This window comes from Myotis yumanensis, unplaced genomic scaffold (genome assembly GCF_028538775.1).
Source record: "Myotis yumanensis isolate MYYU_CA2020_CCGP unplaced genomic scaffold, mMyoYum1.0.hap1 SCAF_2, whole genome shotgun sequence".
Lineage (NCBI taxonomy): Eukaryota > Metazoa > Chordata > Mammalia > Chiroptera > Vespertilionidae > Myotis > Myotis yumanensis.
Window position 1 is genome coordinate 100,051,153 of NW_027223753.1, and position 24,633 is coordinate 100,075,785.

Sequence of the window (24,633 nt, forward strand, 5' to 3'; positions counted from 1 at the left end):
ACGCCCTCCTCCTATCTCAAACTTAACTTCCTATTTCCAATAAATAATCTTTTGGCTGCTTTTCTCCCTAATGCCTTTTGGATATTGTATTGTAAAGACAGAGTTCAGGTGTTTTCTCCAAAATAATAATAATAATAATAATAGATTTCCCATTTATCATTTCCTGCTTTGTGTTCCTGTATAGTCATTTCAGGGTGGTATTTGGGGATTCTGGGTTTCCATGACTAAAAGGCTCACTGAGAACAAGGGGATTCATAGGATGACACATTGTCTGAGGCGGCGGGTGATTCTGAAGGTTCCTCACATAACTCAGCTGTTTTGTCACTAATTCATCCCCTCTGTCAAAGAAACAGTGACCCAGCGTGTGGCAACTGGGGAATATAGGTGCTCACATGAGCACAGTGTTTCTCTTTGTATAGTGGGCTCCTGGGTACAAGTGCTTTGAGTTGGAAACACAGGTCTCCCATTCTGAAAGTGAAAAATAACATCTCCTCCTTCAAAGCAGTGCATCAGTTTAGTAGAGCTGGCATCCTCTGTCCATTAGCAGGTGACCTTAGGCAAGTCACTAGCCTCCTGGACTTCAGTTGCCTCAACTGTAGAGTTAAGTGGTTGGACTGATTCATTCTCTCACTTTGACAGATGACCCATTCTTCACAGAGAGAGGGACGAACCTTATGAGGGGCTGGGAAAGCAGGAAGTTGGGTGGGGAGGGCTGTCTGATCCCTGGCACTGTCTCCGGGTCTCCCCTGCAGCCAGGGGATCAGCACTAGCCTGGAGCACGCTCACCAGGGTCTTCAGACTCTCCAGCAGGTGAAAGCTCGTCAGTGCCGCTTCAGCTGTGGCCTGCATTGTGCTCTGGTCCCACCTCTCTGGAGCTCTTTCCCGGGATGAGGTGATGCTGGGAGGACAGTGGCGGAGACAGTCCAAGGGGCCTGACACTCAGCTTAAATCTGCCTTTTCTTTGGGGCCTATCCGTTCCTCACTCTGTTTTTGGGAGGTCCCTCTGACCCAGTGGGATACAATGAAGGCAACTGGAGCAGCCTCAGGCCCTGCAGGCACTGCTGCTGATGAGGTATATCTTTCAGGTGAACCTATGGGAGAGGATGGCCCACGTGGGAGACTACAGACCGATGCCCTGGCTCCCTGTCCTGGTGGTAAGTGGGTCAGGACACCTGCCAGCACTGCGCAGGCTTGGCAGAGATTCCAGTGGGATCCCCCTCCAAGCTGTGTCCTTCACCAGCCACACTTCCTTGGGCAGGTTCCTTGGGCTCTTAAGCCTCAGTTTACATGGCTGTAAAATGGGAACAACAATAGCATCATCTTCACTGAGTTCTTCTGAGGATGCAAAAAGGTAATGCCTGCAACACACTGAACAGCACCCAGGGTTTAAACTAGACTTCCCTGGTTGGTGGCTTCTTTTATAGGATTTCATGGATAGAAATGTCCTTAAATGCTTATTTACATTGTGATATACACATGCCTGTGTGACGAGCCACACCTGTGGACCATACAATTAAGAAAGATCCAAGCCTTTACCAGGAGCCCTCAGGGGAGGAGAAGAGGCACATGTGACTGTGAAACCTGCTGTGCTAGAGGCTTGGGGCAGGAGCTGCCTCATTCATGACTTTGGAAAGAATGGAGGAAAGTTTTCATGGGGGAAGCGAGTTTGGATCAGGCCTCCAAGGTGGGATGGGTGTGGGACAGGGGGAGGCAGGAGTGAGGCCAGACAGTGGAAGCAGGGTGGCCTGCCTAGTTTATCAGCTAAGTTCCTGGGGATGGGGCACTGAATGCGCACTAACGGACTGAGCAGGCTCCCACCACCAGCCCTTCCTCACCCAGCCTTGGGGCTGTCTGGCCACTGACTCCAAGTAACTGAGTAACTGTGTGTCTTCAAGGAGGCATGAAAGCCAAATGACCCCTTTCTTGTGGCAGGTGTCTCTGATGTGCTCAGCCAGAGCAGAATACAACAACTGCGGCGAGAATGAGTACTACAACCAGACCACAGGGTTGTGCCATGAGTGTCCCCAGTGTGGGCCGGGGGAGGAGCCATACCTGGTAAGAACCCCTGCCTGGCTGCCAGACCACAGCCCCCGAGACCTTCATGGGTATTGTCACCATACTTAGTGTTGCTCCGCATGTGGCTCCCTAGCTAAATCAGTGTCCGGTGCACCCGGGCACCCTGTGCCTGATGGGCCTGTGCGCCCATGCACATGGTGTGCCCAAAGACTGTAGGTTTGGTCCTGGCAGGTGTGGCCCTGGACTCACCTATGTCCTCTGTCCTCTTCCTCGGCCAGTCCTGTGGCTACGGCACCAAAGATGAGGATTATGGCTGCATCCCCTGCCCAGCAGAGAAGTTTTCCAAAGGAGGCTACCAGATATGCAGGCGCCACAAAGACTGCGAGGGCTTCTTCCGGGCCACCGTGCTGATGCCAGGGGACATGGAGAATGACGCTGAGTGTGGGCCTTGTCTCCCTGGGTAAGCATGGGTGCTCCAAACTGCACCCAGGACACGCTCTCAGAAACCTCTGTGTATCTCTGGGAAGCTCGCTGAGAACATGAGCACCTCAGGCTGCAGTGCAGCGTCACTCCTGCTGTCTGCCCCGTTCTACCAGGGGCGACATGCAGAGAGGAGGTCACGTATCTGGAATAAGGATGGTGAGTCCTGCCACCTTTCCTGAGCAGGCAGCTTGCCCAGGCTCAGTTTCTGTGTTCTTTAAGCCAACATCAATCAGCTCTTCCGACTTCTCAAATCAAACAAATTTGCTGACTACTTACAATGAGATAACACATGTGGAATGCTTTGGGAAAAAACACTAAAATCCCATACAAGAATATTACTTTTAGTATTCTGAGGAAAACTGAGGATAAAAGCCACTGACAGGAATATTTGAGTGTAATATGTATATAATTCCACCACAATTCTGTTATGTATCAAAAGTCTTCCCCAAAAAAGCAAAGTGCAAATGCAGTTATCCTGAAAGAAGGATAAAAATCTTCCTTCACGCGGGCAGGACACATTAGCAAGTTCTGCTTGAGACAAGCAGGTGCAGCCTACCCCAGTAAACACCAAGCCTCTGCAGTTGCTGCTGCCTCCCTCTGGTGGCCACACAGCATAATGCTTGCAAGGGCTGCCCGGACACCAAGAGTGGTGACGGCTCAAGGGTGATGGAGATGGTGGGGGCGGCGATGGAGCTGGCCAGGGTGCAGGCCATGGTGTTGGTCATGGAGGCAGCAGCATTCTCAATAGTACTCTGTACTTCACAAATCACTTGTTTACACGTCGTCTCACTGTGCTGAATTGAGAGGAGGAAGCAAATAAGAACACATTCAAATGAGAACACTGGGCATTAGTCTAAGAAAAAGGAAGTATAAAAAAGGCAGAAAGTCCCACCAATTTAGGAATAGACTAAAAGTGAATAACTCTTTAAAATGAGGAGATATTTTAAACTCACAGAAATTAACCCTAATTCAAATTTGTTACTGAGAAGCATCCATTTCCATGGCTTCCACCACCATCTCTCTGCTGGTGATTTGCCCACCCCCCACCTCCAGTCTCCCTAGTTTTCTGTCATCAGTTCAGACCTACGTCCTGAGTTACAGACCTGCCTATCCAAACCCCACAGGGACAACCACGTCATTGTCCGACATTGTCCCTGACACAGGATGATTCAAACATATTTTTCAAATGAATAAAGAAATCATGAGAACTTTATTCCAGAACCTTTTCAATAAGGAAAAAACACAAAAATAGGTAGCTATACCCAAGGAAGATGTTAAACTATTATCTTAGAAAATATATATAATAATAAAAGCATAATATGCTAATTAGACCAGACATCCTTCCGGACAACCTTCTGGATGAAGCTATGGCAATGGGGGCTGAGGCAGAGGCAGCCACTGTGGCAGCGGGGGCCAAGCCCCTTCCATGAATTTTGTGCATCAGGCCTCTAGTCCTATATAATAAAAGCCTAATATGTTAAGTGTCTGGTCGTCCAGTCATCCGTTCAGCCAATCAAAGCATAATATGCTAATGATAAGCTAAGGCTGCTCAACTGCTCTCTATGACATGCACTGATTACCAGGGGGCAGATGCTCCAACCAGTAGGTTAGCTTGCTGCTGAGGTCCAGCAGATCGGGACTGAGTGAGATGCGCCCTGGAGCCCTCCCCTGGTCCCTCCCCTGCTGGCCAACCTCCCGCATCCCTCCCCAGCCCCAATTGTGCACCGGTGGGGTCCTTCAGCGTGGCCTGCACCCTCTCACAATCCAGGACCCCTCGGGAAATGTCAGAGAGCCAGTTTTGGCCCAATCCCACAGGCCAGGCCAAGGAACCCCACTGGTGCACGAATTCGTGCACCAGACCTCTAGTGATGAAATAAAAGTCCTTTCACTGGGTTTTCTTTAGTTTAGTTGCTGTGATCATTGTGTTGTGGGGGCTCCACCAGAGAGAAGTGTTGGAAGAAGCAGTCAAGCCCTAGCTGGTTTGGCTCAGTGGATAGAGTGTTGGCCTGAGGACTGAAAGGTCCTGGGTTTGATTCTGGTCAAGGGCACATGCTGGGGTTGAGGGCTTGATCCCCAGTAGGAGGCGTGCAGGAGGCAGCCAATCAATGATTCTCATCATTGATGTTTCTATCTCTCTCTCCCTCTCCCTTCCTTTCTGAAATCAATTAAAAAAATATTTTTTTTAAAAAAGAAGAAGATGAAGAAGCAGTTGATGCATCTGACCCAGTGGGTCACACGTCTGTGGAGGGCCTGCAGACATTGGGCTTGAATGAGAAAAATTAGAAGGACCTTGACTTTAGATGGCTAGAATCAGTCTCTGATAACTTATAATTCCTGGGACTTTTCTCTCAATTGCTTTTAATTGCTGCGGGTACATAATTCATGAAAAAATGCAGAGTTTTATGGATTAACTATAGACGTGCCGAGGAAAAGCATGCTCCCCTTGCCATGCTCAGCCTTGGGAAGAAAATAACCCTTTTTGCAAAACCTCAACTTATTTTGAGAGCCTGTCAGTGTGAGAATATGACCTGACATTCACAACCTAGCATTTATTTCAGTAAACCTTTAAATTAAGAGTCCACCAGGTAGGTACTAGTGAGACAAAGAGGAAAGACATAGTGCCTCTCTTTCCAGTGGAGGAGAGAGACAAGAAAACCAGTGCTCAAGAAGTCCAGGAAGGGCCATTTCTGTGACTGGGGTCAGTAGGGGTCTTAGAAGACTTCTCAGAATGATGCTGGGATGGGTGGAACAGAGATGAGAAGTGGAACAGAGCTCTCCAAGTGCAGGTGCTCAGCCAAAGCCCAGAGGGTGAGCAATCTGACAGGACGTAGGGCTGCATCCCTAGGCCAAGTGAAAGGCACACAGGTGGGTGTGGAGGAACTAGTGAAGGGAGAGGCCAGATGGAAAGGACTCTGGAAAATGATGCTGAGGGCGTGAGTCATTTAGCTCGACGCTAATGCAGATGTATAAGCTGGTGTAGGACATAATCAACCTTAGGATGACCCCCTTGGCAGCAGTGAAGATAAACACTGTTGAGCAAGGAAGAGATGGAAGCCTGGGGAACAGGGATAACGTGGGAAGTTGTGAGGATCAGGGCAAGGCGAAAGCACTGGAAGTTGGAGGGAGAGGGAAAATTCAAGAGCTTGTTGGAAGACAGCAGAGACAGGAGTTGCAGACCATGTGCATGTGGGATTTGGGGAAGGAGATTTTGAAGAGGATTATCAGGTGTCTGTCTCAGCCAGCTGTGTGGACAGTGAGGCCATTTGCTAAGATGTAGACTACAGGAGGAAGAATTTTGGTGGAGAGGTGGAAGAAAGATGGAGGAGGTATGTGTGGAATTTGAGGTTGTTACACGCAGAACAACATATATAACACATCTATATATATAAAAGGCTAATATGCACAGTATCCCCACGGGAGTTCAACTGGGAGACCGGGAGTTCTGCTGCTCACTATGATGTGCGCTAAGCACCAGGGAGTGGTGCATAATGAAGGAAGGCCCTGGCCAGCAGCCAGAAGGCCCCAATCAGCCCTGATTGCCAGCCAGTCCTAGGGACCCTACCATGCACAAATTTCATGCACCAGGCCTCTACTATGTAAATAAACAGCTCAGGCCACATCTGGAAGTCACCTACCCATTAATTGTGTGGGAATGACTGGTCCAGATAGGCTTCCCCATAAGGCAGCTTCATAGAGAAGGAAGAGGAATGGGTGCAAGATGGAGCTTGGCCCCAAAGCATTGCTGTCTCACCCTCTGCGGTTCAGACCCATAGTGTCTGTGAGACTCAGCCAGACTATATTCCGATGCTCTAAAAGGGGTAGTGAGTATGCACATTGAGCAGCCTGTTTCATTCTTACGTAGACCCACAGAGACTCTCCTGTAGAGGGGACAAGCCCTGGGACCAGTGTAGTAAATGACCTGTCCTATGGGCAGGTGCTGGCTCGGTCACTAGAAAGGCTGCTCTGTGGCAATGAAGACAATTGGTTTGGGACCAATACATTTATCAGAAAGCAGTTTGACAGGGGAATGGTGGTGAGCTCCCTGCCTTTGGAAGGCTTCAAAGATATGGACAGCCCTCTGTGGAATTAGCAGGGAGGCCAGCATCTGTTTACAAGAATCTTCCCAGCCTGCAATCTTGAGTGACTCCCTCCCTGCTCCATGAGAACAGTGACCTGCTTCCTCTACACTTTGTCTTCGGCATCGGGACAAGGTGAGGGGAGCACTGGCTGAGTGTGAAGGATATTGTGCAACGGACACGCCTCAGTGCACCTCTCATTACTCCACGGAAGTGAAAATATAGTCAGTTTCCATTTTGGCTGTTCTGTGATATGACCTCAAATAAATCACTCCCTACCCCAAGGCCATGGAAATTGAGGGCCCCTACTTTATCTCGAGGCCCAACCTCCTTATCCTGGCTCTAATAAGCACAATGCTCTATCAGGGTGGGATCCCAAAGGCTTCCCCTCTCCTATTACATGCCCTAGGTTTTGAGACAAAATGAAGCTCTCAGGCTATGGCACAAAGGAGGATTACAAGGAGTTTTAGCAAGTTGGCACCATCAGCTCCATGAAAGGCTGTTTTCATTCCCAAGTCCCTGTGGTCCCCAGGCTGCGGATGCAGACTGCCTCCTATTTGTCTTCCTGACACCACAGGTTGCCTTGGCCTGCTCCCCCTTTGTGGTTTGGCAAGCACCATCTTCTCATTCTTTCTCTGCTGTATATCAGTATGTGGCTAAGACACTGGCTGAACAATGAGCAGTACGTGGGGCTTTCCTGTTGAGAAAGACTTGTGTGGGAGGACCAGGGAATAAAACCTGAGAAGAGGAAGAGAGAAGAGGTGAAATTTCATAACCTCCCCAGGGCATCATGTTACCCATTGGAGAAACTCCTACTGGCTAGCTTCCACACCGCATCCACTCCCTGCAAATACGGCATTCTAGGATGTTTGGAAAACAGGGGCAAAGGACACGGTGATTGCTTCTACATACCAACATTGTAGAGGGCAAAGGGAGCATCAGAGAGCTCAGTGGCATCCATTACAAGCGCAGGAGCTCTGAGAAAAGGGAACCTTTGGAGAAAATCTACACACAAAGAAGATTCTAGAGGCACATTTAAACTGAGTCTTGTCTTGGGTTACCCACCTTAATCAACCCTTGAAGAAAAGCAGAAGAAGAAAAAAAGAAGATCCAGGGAAAAGTCTAAATAGAGAGCAAAGAGTGGAAAATTAGACCTTCACAGAAAGACAAAGGGGCCTAATACTCTAGCTGGGCACAGCTCCCTAAATGAGCACCCAGCTTCAAGTTCATAGAAGCTACACAATGAGTCTCCACTCCTGTCTGGCCGGGAATGAGAGGTGTGGGGGTAAACTAAACACAAGAAGTTGAGGTTAGTCTTAAAGAGAAAAACCCAACATTTTAAAATGGTCTGTGAAATATATGCTAGGAAATGTGTGACATATTTAACACTCATGATTTTATAACCTCCTGGAGCCAACATTTTTTTAAAAAATTATAGCCTTTCCATATTGTGTCTTCAACTAAGCTATTGAATACATTGCACAGCTTGGTGCAGACACACAGCCAGGACAGGAGGTGCAGTGGCAGCCATCGGGGCCTCTGGGAGTCAGAGAGAGAGGACCCCTCAGGATGGGAGCCATCGGCCTGCCCAAGGAGGTACCTGTGTGCCCAGCAAAGGCATCTGACTAATCCCAGGTGGAGTTTCCCCTAGTGTGCACAGAGTGTGGTGTCCCCTGGGACCCAGTGGGTGCCCAGTTCTAAGACCAAGTGTCCTATACCCACCCAGGTGGCTGTGGATTTTCATCCAAAATGGAGCTCAGCACCAGGCTATTACCAGAATGGGATTAGCTGTTGTTCTGCTTTTTGAAAATGAGGAAAGGTGTATAAAATGCCCTTTGACTTCTGTCAGTCTTAGCACTTTGAAATTCTATAGAGAACAACTTGATTTCATTCACGTCTCTTCCAATCAATACTTGCCTAACACTTTCCCTCCTCATCACCTAGTGCAAGGTACTAGGAATGCAGGCATGAACAAGGCTGGCCCTGAGGGACTCCCAGGCCAGGAAGAGAGGCATTCACAATCTGGGGGAGAAGAATGCACTAGAGGTGAAGGTGGGAGGAGGAGCAACTAATAATAGTGCCAACAAAAGTTCCCTGCCACCAATCTAATGCCAACAGTAGTCCCCAATCTGGGGACTATTCAGGTAAACAGTTTGCAAAGCCCAGAGAAGCAACCCCTAGTGAAAACCAAATTTGTGCTCCACTGAGATAAAGAGGAGGCCAATTTTCATAAAATCCCCACCCTTGTCCCTGATTGGTCCATTTTTATGCAAATGAGGAATCCAAATTTGCACAGTCTGGTCCAAATAGCACTGTGCTAATTGGTCAGCTTCACGTATTCTGATTGGTTGTTATGGAGCAGCTCTGATTGGTTAGTAAAGATGCAAATTAGGTTATAGCTGTGAAATTTTAAATGGACAAGGCAGGTCTCAGCCCACTAACTCCTTCACCAGGATGGACTCAACAGGCAGGAGCCCCCGGAGGAGATTGGAGGTTCAGTCTGCAGTTTTCCCCTGAAAGGCAGCCTATGTGAGAGGCCTCTGTCGGCAATGGCTGCCAGACTCTTGTTATGAATTTGGACCCAGTTAACCATGAGGAGGCCTTCTTGGCAGATAGATTCCTTCTCAGGTCGCAGAGGCAACTCTGGGTCTGTATGTCAAAAAGCTGCAGGAGGACTGCCCTGGCCAACCTGGAATCCAGAGCCCTTCACCCTGGTTAGGCCACGCCCCTCCTGGTGCAGACACGCCCCTCCTGGAATCCGTGCGCTGGGGGCCCCTACGGCTTCCTGCTTTCCCAGCACAGATGACTTCTGGAGGGGACAAGGTGTGCATTTGAGAGAGGCTTTTTCCAGAGGTTTAATTGTGAACCTGGCTGTGCTGGCTTCTCTGAGGGATGTTTTGAAATTGGTTAATTAATGTTTTTAGATACACAGGAATCTGGGGATAAAACGCTCTGAGGAAGGGCAGGTAATTATGATCATAATGTTACTGATAATGGTTCAGCTCCTGGCCGCTAGAGTCCGAATACTCCCCCCACAGTCCTGCTCCATGCTACCACTTACCACTGCCATCAGCAGGGCCTGGATGTGCATGGCTAATAAAAGAGATTTTAAAACAACCATGGAAGTATTCAACAGCGCAGAGGGATTTTTCATTTTTTGAAATGGTAGTAAGGGAGAACATGGGCACCAGCTCACTTTATTAATTGATTTCCCACAATGCAATACTGGTTCCATGATCATCGCTGAATGTATACTTATGGAAAACAAGCATACACCAAGGGAAGTGCCAAAACCTGCCTGCAGGTGGGAAGGAGGCTGAGTTGTGAGGCTGGGAGGGGAGGCCAGGAGGTGTGCCCTGCAGAGAATGGCAGCCCATGGTGGCAGGCTCTGGGCAGGGAATTCTGAGAGCCAGCATGGTATATTGACATCAGGAAGCTCGAAAGACATCACCGTTAAGGCTTTGTCTTTTTTTTTAAATGTCACAACCCCAGCATGAATTGATATGGGTGTCTTCGGACAAGTGCTTCCTGAGGAGGAAACAAACAAATTTCAGTTATGACCTGGCTGTCTCTAAAGCCCTCTGTGGTGACCTCGCTGGACATTGCTACAGCCACATTGCCAGCCAGTGCCGCTCACTGGTGGTCAGCAAGTGTTCCCTGGGAGGTCCCAGTGTCTCAGGCAGAGACACATTTACGGGCTTTCACCAAGGGAGTGCTCCTCCTCCAAAAGTGCCTGAATCTCTGGTTGGCAAGACACCCAAGGCACTAACCAGAGCATACACCTGGGGGTGGGCACGCACGTGGTGGCAGGCGTGCACAGGGTGGGCACGCAGATGTTTAGGTGGAGGATGTGGATGAAGATGGTGATGACGTGCGCACACTAACAAGCTCATCGATGAAAGGAACCAAAAAGGGGGGGAGATATTTGTAAGACCCAAACTGGCCCAATATTGGGGGGAAATCCATTTTAAGACAAGTTGAAAACCTTCAAGGAATCTCAGTGATCAAAATGGGCTGCTGCCTCAGCAGGGCTCCTGCTTCCCAGGCGTCTGTCTCAGGCCTGATTTGGATCATGCTTTGGTCGTGGGTGTGCCAAGTGGTCAGCATTTGCTTGTGGCAGTGCCCAGTTCACCTGTCTACTTTGTCTTGTTTGCCCTCCCTGTCTTGTAGCTACTACATATTGGAAAACAGACCCAGGAACATCTACGGCATGGTCTGCTATTCCTGCCTCCTGGCGCCCCCCAACACCAAGGAATGTGAGTGCACTTTGTCCTTCCATAAGAACGGTACTGGTTCAATATTGATGTCTTGCATTACATGGTGGGGTAGACAGAAGCCAGTCCTGGCCCCTAAACAAGTTAAGTACAGTAAAGGCATAAACAAAAATGTTCTCATGGCCTAACCAATCAGAAAGCAAGTCCATGAAAAAGATTTGCTGTACCATGAGTCAGAGACTCAGGTCAGTAACCTTGGACAAGTGACCTTGAATAAATCTCATAACCGCTATGAGCCTCAGTTTTTTCATCTGTAATTTGGGGGTGCTAAAATCTGAATTATCTATGTCATGCAATTCTTGGATAAAACAATGAGACCACAGATGCCAAGGTGTTTTGCAAAGTACTACAAAGCTCTGTCTAGACAATTGTTAGTTCTCATACATAACCTCTGCTTTCCCATCTGAGAAATGGGGACATGCAGCCAGATGGGCCATGTGGGGTGACATGGTGAATGCAGCCCTGCATGGGTCAGGCTCTCAAGTGTGGACATGAAAGTTACTCTCTCCACCTCGAGGCCTCCACTTCCCCTGCACAGGGCTCCTGCTCAGGAATCAGAAGATGGGGCTAGAGGGTCAGTAATGAGGCCCAAACTCACAGAGGCCCAAACTCATAGAACTACCATCAGCAGCTCTACCCCAGCCAGCCCAGGAACTAGATAAAACCTAGTCAGGACCCCAATGTGCCAGCTGGCTGCCCAGGCCCCACCAGGCTCTGCCCTTCCTGAGCCTTGGTCAGTGGTTGAGAATTCCTTTGCCTCTGCCTGAGAAGCCTGCTTTGGTTTTGTTTGGCTGTGATTTACCTGAGCCCTTGCCAGGCAAGCTAATGCCCTTGGTAGCCCAAGTCAATGGATAGTGGATTACACACCCCATAATCAAAGAGAATCTGGCACGAACCCCAGGAAGCATATGACAGATGCACACGTGTGAGGGCTGGCGGAGGCCAGGGGTGCCAGCTGTGCAGGAGCAAGCCCTGGACTCACAGCCTGAATCTGCCTGGGCTCTCCACCATCCCAGGTGCTTTCCTGTCCTCTGTGTTTCCATCCTTAAAGAGATGACGACTTCTGTGAAGTGTGGGGCTGAGATTTTCCCAGGAGCCCCGGGCTGCAGTCACCCAGCCGTGCTTTAGCATGCTCGGGTGGGGCTGAGAATGCAGGCTCATGGTCCCCAGGGGCTTCCGGGACCCCACGGAGAGCCCTGATGTGGGTTGTGGATCCTGCTCTGGAACTTCAGGGCCTGAGTTTACATTCCTGTTTCCTCACCTGCCAAAGACACCCACCTCCCCAGCTGTTGTGCAGGGGACTGAGCTACAGTGCTGGCTACTGTGTCGTGGCCCATCCAAATACCCTCAGGAGGAGTGGCAAAGCACCACACAGTTATTGTTAAAATGGGGGGAAAAATCAATCTAGTTTCCAACACCGTCAAGTAGTAAGAGGGAGGCCAGAGGATTGCCACTGGTCAACATTGGTCCTGCCTCTGGGCCATCGTCATCTTCAGGCAAACAGACATGTGTGGAGCTTCGGACAGAGCCTGGTTGGGCCTCAGGGACTGTAACTGCCAGGGAGCCACGAACTCCCTGGTTTCCGTTTTCTCTCCTGAATAACAAGTGTAAGTGATGCCTCTTACATAAACCACATGCGTGTGGCAGGGACGCCCCCAGGTATTCAAGAGCTTTGAAACCTCTCCTGCTTGCGACTTGCCCATCGGGAAAGCTTCAAGCCTTTCTTCCAGAAGCTTCCACCACAGTGAACAAGCACTACCTTCCTTCCGCACCCCTAGTCCCATCACTGTTTGTCCTGGAAGTGAGAGAAGAAGCCCTCCAGTTATTTTTCAGTTACATCAAAGAGAAGACCCACTTGGTGCAACCAAAGCTTTCGGGTTTTGTTGTTTTCCTTGCACGGGCCTGAGGACTGCCTCGGAAAGGACCGTGCTGTGATGGCATGGGGGTGGCTCGGGCCAGAGGAAGGAAGGGTGTGGCATCAGATTTGGGATTCGTTCGAGTTTCCACTCTTGGGACAGTTACCTAACTTTGTACTTAGTTTCCCCATCTGTTACATGGGATCGTCTTCTCAGAAGGTTGTTGGGAGGAGGAGATGACATGTCAGGTGTGTGTGAGCCCCCACTCCAGTGTGCGTGCGGCACTTACCATGGGGTAAAGCTTCAGCCTCATGGGTGAGCACCAACCAGGCCCCTGCAGCTCCACATCGTACAGCTGACCTTCTCTGCATTGTCCGTTCGCCTGGGACACGGAGAGCAAGAACCCCTCCCGCACAGAGTGCTGGAGGAATCGGGGAGAGAGTGGTGGGTCTGGCACCCAGCAAGTGTTCCCTGGTCATCATCACCATTTTATGACCACTTGTCAGTGACTGTGACCCCTGAGTCAAGTCCACTCTGCCACCAGAGAACTGTGTTTCCCTCCAGATGCTATCCTGTGATGCCAAGCAGTGATGAATTCCAATGTGAAGCCTTGGCCTCCCCAAATGCCAGTTTCTAGCTATTTCCAAAGCAGTGTTTTTCAAATTCAAATGTGCACACCCCTTGTTACCAGTCCACAATCCATGTGCCGACACTGCAAAAGGCCAGTGTTCAAAACAGCAGAGTTGGAGCAAGGAAAGTTGTATTGATTGAGAAGGTACCTAGTCAAGCAGATGATTCTTCAAATCCATCTTCCAAGAGCCCAGAATTCAGGTGTCTTTTATGTCAACAGAAGAGAGAATGGAAGGGACAAGAGATGATTGATCACCAAAGGCATCTGGCCACCAACAGGGATCCAAGGAGGAGTGTGAAATCTCAAAATCTCTTTGTTCTGGGTCACCATCCCTGTACACATTTCCTCACCTCCCTGGGGAGAGGCGTCCCCTGGCAAGAGGCTGTTTCTCCAAAAACTGTAGCCCCAAGCAGAATTCCTCTAATAATGAGCACATTTGTAGCAGGAGCTGGTAGCCTGCAGGCCATGGGAGAAATGCAGGCTGGACCAGAGGTAGAGTCCGAGAAAGCAAACATGTCAGTCTGTCACACCATCCCCAGGTCCGGTTAAGAAACAGGTCCTGCCTCAGAGGTCTAGATGGGCTCCAAGACTGCCCTCCCAGCAAGCTCCTGGGCCCCTTGAGCAGCCAAGTTCTAATGACTCTGCCCGTTGTTCCAGCAGCTGCCAGTAGGGGGCGCTGAGCCAGTGAAATAGCCTCAGGCCCCCTCAATGACAACTGTAAGAATCAACAAACAAATCATTCCTAAAAACCCAAGCTGTTTGCCATATGTAGAGAATGCCAGCCATCGCTATACTCATCAGCACACTTATAAACAGCGTGGATTAACAAATCTCAAAGGTTCTTAGTGAACCCTGTCATCACAATGAACAGAGGTGTGCTGACATTAAGCCATATGCTCACGGTTTCAGATTCCTCCTGAGGAGGTGAGTGTACTCCCCGAAGAGCCCACCTGCCTGTACCAATGTCTACAGTCAGTGCTGCCTCACACTCAGACTCCATTTTCTTTCGTTTGCATAGAGACCTTGTAAGGATATTCCTGTCTACTTTCTGGGATACAGTTTCCAACAACCTTCCCTTACCCCTATTATAAAATATCTCATCTTTGCGTATTCAAAGCTGGACTCCAAACATGATGGAGCATAGGATGAGTTAGTAGCTAACCACCTATCAGAAACAACACTGACACATATTTTCATCAATGATCCATTCCAAGGAGGCCAAGTGACCTGGAAAGACACAGCATGTGTTGGAGCAAAGGGAAACCTCCCAGGCACCACATACTTTTATTAGTGCTGAGCTAATCCTCATTAGGCCACAGCAGGGCCTGGGCAGGGGAATGTCCTGTGCAGGTCCTATGGAGATGGTGTGCTCGCCCGAGGGCACCCACCCCAGAGGGGACCGCTAGTCCTGCTCACTCTCCCTGTTATCCTTGGATGTGCTCAAAACACACCAGCCCAGGCTGTTCAGTTGGTACCAGCTGGAGTTCATTTTGGTGCAGCGAGGTGCACATTATTGACTCGCAGTAGCCTGTGTCCATTGTCCGCTGATGTTTACGTGTGACCGGCCCTGCCAGTCAGCATGCTGCTAGACTGCTCTCCCTGTCCCTCTCTGGGCCACCGGCCTGGGCATATCTGTATCCCCAACCCCCCACCCCCCCATCATCCAGCCTCAGCCAGCAAGGTACAGGAGAGACGGGTGACAGCCACGCACAGACAGAGCCCCAGAGTCTTTTCCTGCTACACGGCCTCAGCTCCCTTGAGCCCTTACCAAACAGATGGATGAGCTTTGTTTTCAATGTCCAACTGAAGCTGTGCCCATAGTGCTTTCTCTCGCTTCACTGGGCCAAATGTGACAGGCTGCCTCCCAGCACGATGCCAACGGGGCTAACACCTGAAACCCAGCTCACCACCCTGTGATGGCCAAAGGCAGCCTCCAGATGCATCTTGTCAGCAGGGAGCACACACCTCCATCCGCACCTCCCCGATGGACCACTGACTCTAAATCTCATCTAAATTATGAGATTTATCATGAGTTTGGAGGTCAGGAAAGCTATTTATCCTCCAGAAAGGCAACGACATGTCTCTGTGAGCTCTGGGCAGAGCAGAGGCTGCTCTCGGGGCAGGGCAGTCCCCAGAGGCTGAGGAGAGAAAGAAAGAAGAGCCACTCTTCCAGCGGGGATCATGAGCACACCTCCTCCAGCCTCCCAGGTCCCAGGTCCCACTTCCCAGCTTCCTGCCCATCACCCACCAGCATTTACAGAAGAAAGGGCGAGGCCCTGGAGACACTAGTGCAGGAGCCCCCTCTGTTCTGAGCAAGTCTCCTCTGGGTCTCTGTTGATTCCGAGGTTAGCCCATGCTGGGCTGTTGCCTTGATACCCCTATACCTCTCAGCACCCCTCGCTCTCTTGGTAGAAGAGCTAAGAAATCATCCCAATGACAGCAGTTGAGAACATAGAAGGAAAGAAGTGGAACTACAGAGCTCATCATGCCCTGCAGAGAAAAACTCAGCCCCTCAATCGTGTGGTGATCTGGGTGGCACCAACACCCACGTTTGAGGCAACATTGCAGGTGACAGAGACCAGACAAAAAGCCAGAGGCCAGGAGCTCCCAATAAGTGAAGTCCCTGAGCTCTGGAAGTGGCAAATCCCCAGAGAGGGGATGCCTAACTCAACAAGAGGGGTGTTTTAAACAACGTGGAAAACTGCGCTGAGTGTGAGGGGAAGGACAGCAGGATGGCACCAGTAGCACACACGCTTGCCTTGCAAGCCTCCCCAGGGTGAGTCCTGTCCAGGGTGTGAAGAGGGCATGAGCCTTCACACCTCACAGTGCTTCCTTTAAAACCCTCCTGTTGGCCCCTCAGGTGGCAAATCGCATTTCTCATACACCTGTGACAGTTTAACTTCCTGTCCAACCCCAGCAACTGGCTGGCCTGAACCCTGGGACACCTCACAGAAATGCAGAACTGCAGCAGGAGCCAGTCTTCAGCCTGCTCCCTCCCAAACCGCCATCCTATTTTATTTGTAGAGTTTCTATTTGTTCTCAAAGGTGTGAGGATCAAAAGTTTCTGACGCTGCTCTCTCCTGGGACCTTCTCTTCCTACTGGACACAGATGTATGGATAATCAGCAGGACTTCTCTGGCCCAGTTGGCTGTGGTCACTGTCTTCTGGGTGACCCAGGCTATGTGTGCAGGTGGCTTTAGAAAGACCACTCACAGAGCAGGTGGCTGTGTTTCTCCGGAGAACCTTCTGTTAAAGAAAACACCCCTGTTTCTCACAGGGGCCTTGCTGACCAGGGGCCAGGCTCGGTGCTGTTAGTCCTGGTTGGGCAGCTAAGAGGGCCAACATGCATTGATTTTAGGGAGGACTCTCACTTGGCCTCACTCAGACAAGCAAACGCACACTCTCCAGCTCCTTCAGAACCGGCAGAGACAAAAGCACGGCAGGAGGACACTTACTTGAAACATGATCATTTTTCAGATTATTACAGTTGTTCCTCTTTTTCCCCCTCCCCCCCATAGCTCCCCTCCACCCGGTTCCCACCCCACCCTCTGCCCTTAACCCCCCCCCCCCCACTGTCCTCATCCATAGGTGTACGATTTTTGTCCAGTCTCTTCCCGAACCCCCCACACCCCTTCCCCCCCCCCCAAGAATAGTCAGCCCACTCCCTTTCCATGCCCCTGATTCTATTACATTCACCAGTTTATTCTGTTCATCAGATTTTTTTTCACTTGATTTTTAGATTCACTTGTTGATAGATGTGTATTTGTTGTTCATAATTTGTATCTTTACCTTTTTCTTCTTCTTCCTCTTCTTTAAGGATACCTTTCAGCATTTCATATAATACTGGTTTGGTGGTGATGAACTCCTTTAGCTTTTTCTTATCTGTGAAGTTCTTTATCTGACCTTCAATTCTGAATGATAGCTTTGCTGGGTAAAGTAATCTTGGTTGTAGGTTCTTGGTATTCATCACTTTGAATATTTGTTGCCACTCCCTTCTGGCCTGCATATTTCTGTTGAGAAATCAGCTGACAGTCGTATGGGTACTCCCTTGTAGGTAACTGACTGTCTTTCTCTTGCTGCTTTTAAGATTCTCTCTTTGTCTTTTGCTCTTGGCATTTTAATTATGATGTGTCTTGGTGTGGTCCTCTTTGGATTCCTCTTATTTGGGGTTCTCTTCACTTCCTGGACTTGTAAGTCTATTTCTTTCACCAGGTAGGGGAAGTTTTCTGTCATTATTTCTTCAAATAGGTTTTCAATATCTTGCTCTCTCTCTTCTTCTGGCACCCCCATAATTCGGATGTTGGTACGCTTGAAGTTGTCCCAGAGGCTCCTTACACTATCTTCGTATTTTTGGATTCTTTTTTCTTTTTGCTTTTCCGGTTGGGTGTTTTTTGCTTCTTCGTATTTCAAATCTTTGACTTGATTCTTGCGATCCTCTAGTCTGCTGTTGAAACTCTGTATAATATTCTTTATTTCAGTCAGTGTATGCTTAATTTCTAGTTGGCCCTTTTTCATAACCTCGAGGGTCTCACTAGATTTCTTGAGGGTCTCACTAAATTTATCGGCGGTTTCTAGAAAATTCTCGAAAAACCTTAAAAGTGTGGTTTTGAACTCTATATCCAGTAGTTTGCTTTCCTCCATTTCTGTCATTTGTGGCCTGTTTCTTTGTCTCCACATTTTTTTTATGGTTCCCTGTGTTGATAGAGTGGCTTTCTGTGCTAGGTGTCCTATAGGGCCCAGTGGCTCAGCCTCCCCAATTACCTGAGGTGGACACTCTTGGTGCACCCCTTTGTGGGCTTTGTGCACAGTCTTGTTCTAGTTAAGCCTTGATTGTTGTAGGTATCACTGGGAGGAATTGACCTCCAGGCCAATTGGCTGTGAGAATCAGCTGTGTCTGCAGTGGGAGAACTTCTGTGCTGGAGACACCCTTCTGGGGCAAGACTTGCTTCAGTGGGGCTTTGGTGCTCACTGAGTCTGCCCCCTGAGTGTGTCCCTTATGGATCTGAGAAGTTGTAATCTGGATGGTCCCACTCTGACCTCTGGGTACACTGGCTCTTGGATCTCTAAGGAGGTGCTAATTTATCCTCTGCCTGAGGCTACCCAGCAGGAGCTATGGAGAGATCTGCAGATTCCTCTTCTTTGTTTGGGATTTGGAGGTGCCTAGATGAGGCCCAGCTGTGAAGCAATGCAAGCTGCTGTGGGGCCTTGGGCCTACTTTTGGATGTTCTGGCTTTCTCTGACCCAGCTGCAGTTTGTTAGGTAATTTTCAGATTGCAAAGGGCCAGGCCTTTCATATGCAAAAGCCTCTGTGCACAGCTTGGGTGGGGCAGGGTCTCAGGAGATCAACAGGGTGGAGCAAGCAGCTATGACTGCTCCTCAGTCCTACCCTAAGAGGCCCCGAGTCTCAGTGTCCCGGTAATCACTGCAAGTACCTCTGAGAGAAAGCCGGCCTCGAGTTCCAACCGATGCCAGACAGTCCAGTTTCTCCCTGTATGAGTCTGGGTCCCCAGAGACTCGCCCAGAACTGGAGTTCAGAGCAGTCGGTAGCTCGAGACTCCCTCCCGATTGAAAAAAACAACCGCATCCTCATTTGCCAGCCCTTTCCGCATGCCTCCGGACTTCTGCACTTTACTTCCGCACCTCCTCTGAGTCTCAGTGTGCTTTTCTCTTTCCTTCTAGTTGTAGAATTTCCACTCAGCCAGCCTTCCTGTGGTTCTGGATGATGTCCGTTTTGTCGTTTAGTTGTATTTTTGAAGTGGTTGTGAGAGGCAGCAATTTCCGGTGTTTACCTATGCCGCCATCTTGGTTTCTTCTTCAAAACATGATCATTTTTATTAACTGCAGAACTCAAGCTGGCCTAAAGGAAGGTTGACTGTCAGGATGCCATCGTTTCTGTGGTAGAACATTTCGTTTGTTTTAACTGAACAACTTAGTGATTTGTCTGATCACAAAATCAGCTTCCACATTACTTCTGCTAAGTGCCACTTTTTTACAAAGAATGGGAGTTTTATGAATCACAGTTTTGAGAGAAGACCAAGCTCATGCCTACTCTTAAACAGTTTGGTCACAACTATTTAAAAACGTATTATGCAAAAATCCTGAAGAAAAATACACCAAATGTCAATGTTAGACAGAGGCTGTAGGTGATTCTTTTACTTCTTTCTTGCGTTTTGATTTTTTTCTAGATTTTTAAATAATGGGCATGTCTTATTGGATAACTTGGATGGCAGGTGTTATGTGGCCCCTCCAGCCCTTTATAACTTGGGACTGTGAACCAATAGCTCTGTGGCTGCACCTTGTGTTTCAGTGCTGGTGGTGGAGCTTCTGCAGGTCACTCTGAGGAGCCCACAGCGACTGTTCTCCTTGCAGGTGCAGGAGCCACCGTGGAGGTTTCTGCCCACTTCCCCAGCACCGCGGGCAGCAGCACCCTCTCTCCTTTCCATCGCGCCCATAAAGGTAGGCAGGTGCCCAGGTACTGGTCTTCTGGAGCTAACCACCTAGACGTAAGTGGGGGGAGTGGGTGGCTGGAGAGGAAGAGAGGAAATAATTATAGAAATGACCATGAAGCTCTTCTCCACTTCAAATCACCTCCCTCCTGTGGTTTAATCACAGTCAATGCCCCCAGCTGCTAGAAATTAGAAATATCTCTGGGAGGAGGGGAGCTGCTCACTCCTTGGGTGTTGGCAATGCTGCTCAGGACGAGGGTGGAGAGGAGCCAGCTTCCTGGGCTGTGGTGGCCCTGATGTCAACAGCAATTCTGTTGCAGGCTTTCATCTGAACCTGCTGATCTCAACACTTGAATATCTATTTCCAATAACTACGTTTCACTCCCCAGTCCCTCTGGGGTGGAAGGATGGGGGAGGACCCCCAAGGTCAACAGTTTCTCTCAGAGCAAGACCTCACACTGGCTCCTCATCCCCTCTTTTACTGTCTCAATGCCATCTGTGGTTTAAGCATATTTATGACCCGGTCCTCAGAGAGGCAGGGTTGCCTTCAGATTCCCACAGTGCACTCGGCACGCATGCCGGCTTCCCAAAGCAATCGAACCAAGGGCAAGCACCCCAGGGACAACTGAACAAACACAAGCCATGGCACTGTGGGATGGGACGGCCAAAGGAACTTGTGGGGCTGGGTTCTCAGACTAAGCAAGCATTTCGGAATCTGAAGGTCCCAGGAAGTGTCCCAGTAGCAGGGCCATTGTTCACAGGGCGTGGTCTTAAGGAGAAAGGGCCCTGCCTGGTGGGTGGGTTCCTGTAGGGACACTTGAGTCCTAAGGCATTGCCTTCTCTCCCCAACTTCAGCAGAGCTCTCAGGCCAAGGACACCTGGCTGCGGCTCTGATCATTGCCATGTCCACCATCTTTATCATGGCCATCGCCATTGTCCTCATCATCATGTTCTACATCATGAAGACGAAGCCTTCTTCCCCAGGTGACTGTTCCCCAATGCCTGCCTCATATTCCCTCTCCCCTGAGCAGCTCCATCACCTTATCAGTCGATGAGCCCAGCTGCTCATACCCTTCTCTTTCTCTAACTAGCCTGCTGCACCAGCCACTCAGTGAAGAGTGTGGAAGCCCAAGTGAGCCAGGAAGGAGAGAAGAAAGAGGCCCAAGGTCTGCAAACAGAGTCCCCACAAGCATGGGAGTCTGTCTTCAGGGTGGAGATTGTCTGACCCTCTTGTCACTATCCCAGCAGCCTAGCCTTCTGACTGGCTAGGCTCTTTGCCACTTAGCAGAGGGGTCCTGGGAAGGGGTGCCAGTGCAGCCACGTGGTGCTTAATCCTCAAGGCATTGTGATTTAGTCACCAAGCAGGTCTGCTAAAGAGGAAGTAAGCAGCAGAAGGACAAGCTCAGAGCTGGAGCTGACACTAACTCCTCCCTCCCCCAATCTTTCTGTTTACCCACAGACAGTGTGGTGATTTTCTCTGAAAAGGACGAATTTGAGAAGCTGACAGCAGCTCCAGCAAAGACTGCCAAGAGGTATGTCAAACCAAAGCAGCCCCCAGTTCCAGGCTGAAGTGAGGAGTCCTTGGGGTCCTGAGTAGGAAGGGCAGCTGGCCATGCCAGGGGAGAAGTGCTCTGAGAAACCTGGCAGCTGGCTGGAGGTTGTGCTGGGGACAGCTCCAGAGGAAGCAACCAGCAGCCAGCCAGCAGTGCAGTCCTAGTCAGCCCAGGGTCTCATCCTCACTATTGGCCTGCAGCAGGACCGGGGGGTATTAGGGGAAGGTGGTGAACCCCTGCCATCTTCCAGGGCCAGATGCCCCAGGCCCTTCTCTGCAACATGCACCTGCCTCATGCAGACCCCACAGCTGCCTGGTTAATATGACAGTTAGTTGCTGCTGGCAGTGCGCATGCTGACAGCACAGTGCTGACACCAGGACTGATGTCCCCATGATACTGCAGCAGCGGTGATGGAGACGGCTACCAAACACCTGGTGCAGGTTACCCTCCAGTGTGCATGTGCTACCTTCATAAGCCCTATGAGCAGGGTGCTAACATTGTGCACATTTGTAGGAAGCTGTCATGGGCCTACAGTCACATACCTAGGGAGTGGCAGGGCTGGGGGCCAAGCCCAGGCCATCTGGCTGCAGTGTGTGTTCCACAGGCTCTGACTCAAGCGCTAACACTTAGTAAAATAAGGCCCCTTAAGGAAGAGATTGGACGCATGAAGTCTTTACCATATTTGCCACACACACTTTGGGATGTGGAATCAGCCCCAGCTTTAACATCAAGGGTGAAGGGAAGTAAACTTTTTTTTAATCCTAACCCAAGGATAAATTCCCATTGATTAGAGAGAGAGAAACATTGATCGGTTGCCTCCCACATGCACCCTGACCAGGGATTGAACCCGCAACCAGGTATGTGCCCTGACTGGGAACCGAACCATGACTTTTCCGTGTGTGGGATGACACTCCATCCATCCGAGTCACCTGGCCAGGTCATTTGGACTTAGTCCTCCTTAGGTTCCAAAAATCCATGCCAGGACCCCATCCACACAAACACCCCTGTGGCAGATGCAGGCAGAGACCATGTGGAGTCACCGGGCTGGCTGCAGAGGAGCAGGGGCTCCGTCCCTCCTCCCCGACTCCCAGCGTGGGAGCTTTCCAGGGGACTTGAACCTGGCAGAGCCCTGCTTTTTAGGAATGATAATGAATCAAGATGTTTGCATGGAGCTTTGGCGTTTATAAAGCACTACCCAACGTGTTATCTCATTTAGAAAACTCAACATCCTGACACAAGGGTAGGAAGCAAACTTAGATCATAAAATCTTTGCACACTGGGGAAGAAAAGCAATTGTGTGTGCTCAACTTGGCAGTCCTGTAGAAAATGGTTATTTCTGATAAGTGTCTCTGTTGCCAATGGTCATTTTTCACAAATTTTTGGTCTGAGTAACTTTGTGCACATCTGGCAAGGGTATGCCAGGTCCAAGCTGCTGTTACCAGGAGAGAACCCAGGCTGGCAGCTGTGTGGTGGGGACTGGGCTCTGCAGTGTGCCTCTTGCAGACAAGTCGCTCCTCCAACCTTCCTCTGCCTCATCCCATGTGGTGTCAGCCACTCTCTGTCTGTCCTTCCAGCCATTTCTCATTCCCAAGAGGAGGGGAATGGGGGGAAGAACACTCAAAAGGGCAGGGACACATCCTATGACTTAAGTTTCCTCTAAAGACGAAGGAAATAGTTGGGGACCCTACTTGTTTCATACACAAATGTTAAATAAAAATTAACACTCAGCAATTGTTTTAAAAGACAAGTCACTGAGCTTTCATCCCCTCTGCCTTCTCTCAGGTCTTAGGGGAAGGGCCTGAGGCCACTCAGTGGTCTGGGGACAGTGGTGCCTTCCCACCTGGCCTGCACGCAGTGGGGCCAGCAGCAGGCCAGCCAGCTCCCCCAGGGGCCGGAACCCTGGTGGGCGTCTCTCACCATTCTGCTTTCTTTGTATCATTCTGTCCCCACGGTTGTGTTGAGTGTGGGCTTCATGACTGCAATCCAGTTATTAGCAAATATAATTCTTTAGCCAAACCACAGGAAACAAGCAGGATGCCTATAAAAAAAGAATGTTGTTTTCATATATTTGGAATGATTTTGAGAGTTTGAGCTTCAACCCACATGTGCTTAGGGGTGCGGGCTAGGCAGTGAGCAGCGGTGTGACTGAGCCACCCGCCTTCCTGCAAGATTTCCCAGAGCCCCTCCCTGGGCTGCTGTGGTGCTCACCCCATGGGCACACATCTCAGCCAGCCCCCCTCCCAGGGGCTCCCCAGGCTCAGGCTCTGTGTATGTGCATGGGCTCTGTGTTCAGTTATCCCAGAGAGCTGGCCTGCCACATCCCCTTGTTTGCTACATGAAGACACAAGGTTGAGCTCTGTGCTTCTCTGGATGAAATATAGAAAGCCATATCATATTCAAGAACCCTTTCCCAAACTGGGTGGGGTGGAGGGATGAGCTGGGTGGGGTGGAGGATGAGCTGGTGCCATCCCTACCTCACTGGCCCCTGCGAGTCCCCCTCACCCAGCATCCCTGCATCCACCCTGGGCCACCCTGCATCCACCCTCCTTGTCCAGAAAGGAACAGAGAGCAGCCTGTGGCTTTCTCATCTCGTGCCCACGAGCTGCTGAGTAAAAGCTTAAGAAACTTGTCCCTGCTCTGCCCATCACTGGAAGGACGTGTCCAGGTGGCACCTTCCCAGGCAGCGCTAATAAAACCCCTTCTTGTTTCCACAGTGAGAACGATGCCTCGTCTGAGAACGAGCAGCTGCTGAGTCGGAGCATGGACAGTGATGAGGAGCCCGCCACCGACAAGCAGGGCTCCCCGGAGCTGTGCCTGCTGTCGCTGGTCCACCTGGCCAGGGAGAAGGCGGCCACCACCCCCAAGTCAGCCGGGGTGAGGCTCTGGCAGTCCATGCGCACACCTTGCGATTCACTGTGCGGCTGAGTAACGCCCAGGAGACACAAGCCCCTTCTCCAATGAATCTGCTGTGGGGCACGGCATTACTCCCACCGCCCAAGTTAGCAAACACAGCTGGAGTGACAGATTAAAGCAAAAGATTGTAAAAATAGAAAACTTATTTCTCTTATGTAGCTTCATAGAAGAAAATAAATAAGCAAAGACAAAAAGTTAAAATTGCTTGGAATGCTATAGGACAGAAAAAACTTTGTAAACATATTGCCCTATATCAGTGTTGGCGAACCTTTTGAGCTCGGCGTGTCAGCATTTTGAAAAACCCTAACTTAATTCTGGTGCCGTGTCACATATAGAAATTTTTTGATATTTGCAACCATAGTAAAACAAAGACTTATATTTTTGA

At 49.9% G+C, this 24,633-nt stretch overlaps 1 protein-coding gene across 1 annotated transcript in view; it reads left to right on the top strand.

Annotated features, from left to right (window-relative positions):
• The first annotated feature begins 1,095 nt into the window (after window positions 1-1,095).
• The window catches only part of EDAR (ectodysplasin A receptor), a 33,395-nt gene continuing 9,857 nt past the window's right edge, over window positions 1,096-24,633 (top strand). The window contains exons 1-9 of the mRNA XM_070403475.1: window positions 1,096-1,154; window positions 1,933-2,055; window positions 2,295-2,476; window positions 10,746-10,831; window positions 19,706-19,792; window positions 20,638-20,766; window positions 20,874-20,948; window positions 21,242-21,314; window positions 24,050-24,209. Of these exons, the coding sequence (XP_070259576.1) occupies window positions 1,104-1,154; window positions 1,933-2,055; window positions 2,295-2,476; window positions 10,746-10,831; window positions 19,706-19,792; window positions 20,638-20,766; window positions 20,874-20,948; window positions 21,242-21,314; window positions 24,050-24,209 (966 nt within the window). The 5' untranslated portion in view covers window positions 1,096-1,103. The remainder of the gene's footprint in view (window positions 1,155-1,932; window positions 2,056-2,294; window positions 2,477-10,745; window positions 10,832-19,705; window positions 19,793-20,637; window positions 20,767-20,873; window positions 20,949-21,241; window positions 21,315-24,049; window positions 24,210-24,633) is intronic.